This window comes from Myotis brandtii, unplaced genomic scaffold, assembly GCF_000412655.1.
Source record: "Myotis brandtii unplaced genomic scaffold, ASM41265v1 scaffold163, whole genome shotgun sequence".
Classification (NCBI taxonomy): domain Eukaryota; kingdom Metazoa; phylum Chordata; class Mammalia; order Chiroptera; family Vespertilionidae; genus Myotis; species Myotis brandtii.
The window spans coordinates 538,245-543,569 of record NW_005355962.1 but is presented as its reverse complement, the minus strand read 5'-3'; the positions used below and the strand labels follow the sequence as shown (position 1 = coordinate 543,569).

General features: G+C 39.6%; 1 protein-coding gene across 7 annotated transcripts in view; it reads right to left on the bottom strand.

The window, feature by feature from the left end:
• Positions 1-773: 773 nt before the first annotated feature.
• SLC9B2 (solute carrier family 9, subfamily B (NHA2, cation proton antiporter 2), member 2) overlaps positions 774-5,325 on the bottom strand; it is a 47,968-nt gene continuing 43,416 nt past the window's right edge. For 6 of the 7 annotated variants that reach the window (XM_014536460.1, XM_005862293.2, XM_005862292.2 and 3 more), the window contains one exon: positions 774-1,185. In XM_014536460.1, the coding sequence (XP_014391946.1) occupies positions 964-1,185 (222 nt within the window). In that variant the 3' untranslated portion in view covers positions 774-963. The remainder of the gene's footprint in view (positions 1,186-5,325) is intronic. The other variant, XM_005862297.2, reaches the window with a different exon arrangement.

The window sequence follows — 5,325 nt, the reverse complement described above, 5'->3', positions numbered from 1 at the left end:
TCCTTTTTCCCTTCGTCCTGAGGGCTAGAAAGGAGACCCATCTTTAACCTGTGTCCTGAGCAGAGCAGAGCCTCCAGACAGAGGGTGGATCTGAGTTACCTCATGAGCAGAGGAACCCTGTCAGCATCAATCAGCCAGTCAGTTTCATGACACACAAATACATTTCTATTTGGTATTTTTTTGTTTGTTTGTTTCTTCATCATAGCAACTTATGAGGTTGGCATAGATTTGAAAATGAGTTACCTGTCACCTAGAGAACAGGAAGAGCCTGAAACAAATAAGAAAGGGCTGGACAGGGCGCTCTTTAGGGGGAAGCAAACCCAGAGGCGCCACTGAAAGGGGGACTCTGTGTAGCCAGCTAGGAGTCAGGACAAGGGCTTCTGTTGTCTAGAAAGCGCAAGAGGAAGAACCAATGAAGATGCTTTGTGTACTTTAATATTTTGGCAGGACAAATCTGTTCTAATAAGAGGGGTAGAAGTGGAGGTGAGGCAGATTAACAGGGAAAGAGAGTAGAAAACAAAAAAGAAAAGATGAGCAAAAAAAAAAAAAAAAGGAGTCAACTCAACACACGAGAAGCTAGGTGACCACGCATCATGAAGCTGTGACTAACGTGAGTCAGAGAAAGCTGTTGGCTGGCAGAACAGGATTCTGAACTTGGTCTTTCCCAGGGGAATTTTAAATTGTGGTAGCACATTCAAGTGTATATGCCCCTGTACAAATTGAGATATATGATGAAGGGGTGTTTGAAAAAATAATAAGGTAGAGAGATCAGGTTGGAGATGCAGAACATCACCATCCACATGGAAAGGGTAATGGCTAAAAATGCTGTTTAAAGAAATAGTCACACTTTTGGTTCTGTTCATTTTAAGCTTACACATTACATATTTCAGGATTCATCTTGATAAAAGTAGCCTCTGTTAGCAGCTTTCTAATCATCACATTCAGCATTCTTTCCTTTCACCTCTAAAGGTGTATAGAAGTCTCTCCTTGAACTTCTTCATCTCTATTTTGATGTTCAGCTTTCTGGAGAAGCCTGGGGCCCAGCAAGCCAATCAGTAGACTTCCAATTGGGGCTGTGATGAGGATGGCCAAAAACGCCACTGTCAGCACATCCATTCCATATTCTTCTGACTCTTTATCTCCATGTGATCTTGCTGTGTCCAAAGCTACAGATCCTATTGCAGCCTATAAAAGTTTAAAGGTAAATTTGGAAACACAATAAGATAAACACATAGACAGAAGGTCAATTATTTTTAAACAAATTGCTTATTCTTTTAAAAAATAATGAATCTTTTTTAAAAAAAATATTTTTTATTGATTTCTGAGAGGAAGGGAGAGGTAGAGAGAGATAGAAACATCAATGATGAGAGAATCATTGATCGGCTGCCTCTTGCATGCCCCCTACTGGGGATTGAGCCCACAACCCGGGATGTGCCCTTGACCAGAGTTGAACCCAGGACCCTTCAGGCCACAGGCTGACACTCTATCCACTGAGCCAAACCAGCTATGGAAAATTGCTTATTCTTTTGCTCAACTAAGAAAGTTCAGTAAGTCTTCTTTCAAAGTATACTGAAGTTGGTTCTGATTGTTTGAAAACTGCCCCTGCCTTTGCATGGGGAAAGAATGATGATTCATCTATACCTCTTTGCATAAGGTAAGGTTACAAAAAATATCAGGCAAATATATTTCAAAACACAAGGTGAACACAGACTCATGATTTAGCTAATTATAACATGATTCTTTATACTAAATTTCTTCTGACTAAAGAGGAAAGTTACTGGGCATCTCAATTTTTCATCTTTAGGAATTTGGAATTAAGAAAGAACATGATAAAAAAAATATGTAGTGATACTTACTGGAAGATGATGAAGTTTTAAATGAAAAAAAAGAATATGTATTGTTTTAGAATCAAAACTAATTTTTAAACATCATGAAACTTGAAAGTGGTAGTACCTTCAAAACTAGGTATTTGGTTAACTCTTTGGCTTAGGATTGGTGAAATGTTTCATTTAAAGTTTATCTACTGGAAAATCTTATAAAACTTCTTGTTTTCCTTTTAGAGGCAAAATACAGTATTAGTGCATGTGGGAAAATAATATATCAGTCTATCTGGTTTTCCCCTTATTCCACTGAACACGTTAGCCTCTAGGACAGTGAAACAGAAGAGGAAATATTAGTGTGCACGAGACACAATGGCAGAGACTACTAATTGACCACAAATATCTGAATGTCCCTTTTTCCTTCCTTATTATAATTCCTGAGTTTTAGCTGGTCTCATTTCTGTCCATACAGACACTTTTTTTCAGCCTTGGTTGCAACAAGGTGAAGCTCTGTATCTAAGGCCACTGAGAAGTGAGTGGAAGTGATAAATACTACTTCCGGTTGTTCCCTGAAAACAAATAGACACTTGTACCTTATTCTTTCCCCCTTTCCCACTGGGTGAGAAATTGTGGAAGCTGGACTCATTGAAAGGCACATGCTGAGGACAGTGGTCACCCTGCCGGCTCTGGGATGCCCTTGCTGGACTGCTGGTGAGAAAGAAAAAGGCTATCTAATTTAGTCCCTGTATTGAGGCTTCTTTGTTATTGCAGGTTACCTGGTACCATAACTAATTCAATGTTTCATGAATTCTTGGAAAGAACTGCACACATGATGATATATATTCAACTCTTGAACAACACGGGTTTGAACTCTGCAGATCCACTTATACGTGAATTTTTTTCAATAAATATACAGTCAGCCCTCCATATCTCTAGGTTTTGCAGCTGTGAATTCAATTAACCATGATTGAAAACAGCTTCCGGGGGCGGCACCCACGCCCGCAGAGTCCGCCTGAGAGTGTGGACCAAATCAGGGCTCTCCGAAGCCCAGATTTAAGGGAGGACAGGGTGGTGTGGGAGGCAGGTAGGGGGGCGTTAGGGGGGCCTTCAAGAGACTTCCCCTGAGCGCGGAGGCAGGATTTCTCCTGCCCAGTTTGGATCCTTATCGAAAGCCCCACATGACACTAGTAGTGAATCAGGATCGCCTACACCGAGCACCCCCACATGGCAGGCATTATCGGCTTACACTATAGGCGACCCCTGTGAAAGGGTCGTTCGACCCCCAAAGGGGTCGCGACCCACAGGTTGAGAACCGCTGCCATAGGGTCTTAAAGCAGAAAAGTGAAAGGATCTGGAATTATCCAGCCGAAGAGGATGGCCCAGAAAGCAAACCAACATTTGATGGTGCAGGACTCAGAAGGTGACCAGCAGTGTTCTGTTCTAAGGAGAAGTGAAAAATGAATCTTCAACTACAAAAGAGTTACATAAGCATCTTTTCCCGAATTGCTTAAGCCTGGCCCCAGGGACTATAACACAAAGCTGAGAGAGAAAACTTGTCCAGCTTGCCCATGGCTGCACTGCTCTGCGGGTCTCCCCTGAGGAGTTTGCAGTTTTACACCCTCTGTAGTTCAGCTCTACAATATCCCTCTCAGAGCATGCGCCACGCTTGTCGGAAGCCGGTCTGCCTCGCTAAACTAAAAGACCCACCAGGGCAGGAACTGAAGTTGGCTTTTGACAGTGCCCTTTGATACGCAGAAGATTTGAATTTTGACATAGTCCTGGTTATCTATTTTTCTTTTGTTCCCATATTTTTTATGTCATATCCATATCGTTGATGTCATATTCAAGAAATCATCTCCAAATGCAATGTCATGAAGATTTTCCACTGTGTTTTTTTCCCCCCAAAAGTGTTCTTGTTTTAGCTCTGATGTTTAGATCTTATCTGTTTTATGTTAATTTTATATATGGTATTAAAAAAAAAGGATCAACTTCTTTTGCATGTGGAAAAAAAAAAAAAGAGCATTTCCACCTGCAGTTGGGAATCTGCAGATGCCGAGGGCTGAGTGTATGCATTGTTCTACACACTTTATATAGGGTGTCCCAAAATTCACGCAGGATTTGCAATTCAGTTCAATTCAATTGCAAATCTTGCGTGAATTTTGGGACACCCTATATAAGGGACTTGAGCATCCTCAGATTTTGGTAACCACAGGTTGGTCCTGGAATCAATCCCTCACTGATACAGAGGGACAGCTGAATTTTGGGGGAGTCAAAAGTTAAACACGAATTTTTGACCCCTGACCCCTGTGTTGCTCAAGGGTCAACTGTATATTTCTCTTTTAGTTCTCTTTTGTGTGTGTGTGTGTATGTATGTATATCTTTGGGAGTGTATATGTATACTGAATTGTGATTTAAAGTATATTTTTATAGTATCATATGAACAAAAAAGTTTGAAAAACAACTAATATAGAAAAGACGTATAAAAAGTCTTGTGCTGTGGCAAAGGGAGAAAAAAAGAAAATTCTATACAATACTTGTTTCACAGAACATACATTCTTGAACACAAATATTATCTATATTCCTAGATAATATATCTTGTTTTTTAAATTTTTCTTTGATAACAGGAAGGTGCCATCTTTTAAAGTTTAATGTTTAGAAACGAATATTTCATATCAAAGCTACTAGAGGGATTCTTTTAATATTTATTTACTAAAGTTACCAGAAGTAGTGTGGAAGCTGAAGACACTGAGGGAGAAACTATTGTATCTATTGCACTATATTAACCTCACAGTATTCTTAGCCATTATATCTCAGACATCTTTGAAAGTCTGATGGAAAGAAAAAACTTTTTTGAAATAATACTTAAGCCCACAACTGTACAACATCTGGCATGTAGTTACAGAGAATACACATCCCCCCAAAATTCCTAAAGTATGAACATTTGATTTTCATTTCATGAAATAGATACTTAAATAATTGAAAAACAATCAGGGATGGAACAGTTAAATCTCATTTGCTATAATTACTCTAGAAAATATGCAATGCAGCCCTGGCCAGTGTGGCTTAGTTGGTTGGAGCATCATCTGTACCCTGAAAAGTCGTGGATTCAATTCCTGGTCAGGGCACATACCCAGGTTGCAGGTTGATCCCTGATGGGGTTGAGTATGGGAGGCAGCTGATTGATGTTTCTCTCTCACATAATGTTTGTTTCTCTCTCTCCCTTTTTCTCTCTAAAATAAAACAAGTGAAAAAACAAAAAAACATATCCTCAGTGATAAAAAAAATATGTGATACAATTAGGAATATATTATATTTGCAGCAAATCATACTCTAAAGCAGTGGTTCTCAACCTTGGCTGTACATTAGAATCACCTGGGAATCTTTTTAAAATTCTGTTTCTTTGTTACTAATGTTGTAGCCCCACCCCATAACAAAGAAACAGAATTTCCGGAGGATGAGGCCCAGAAATCAGGATTTTAAAAAGATTCCCAGGTGATTCTAATGT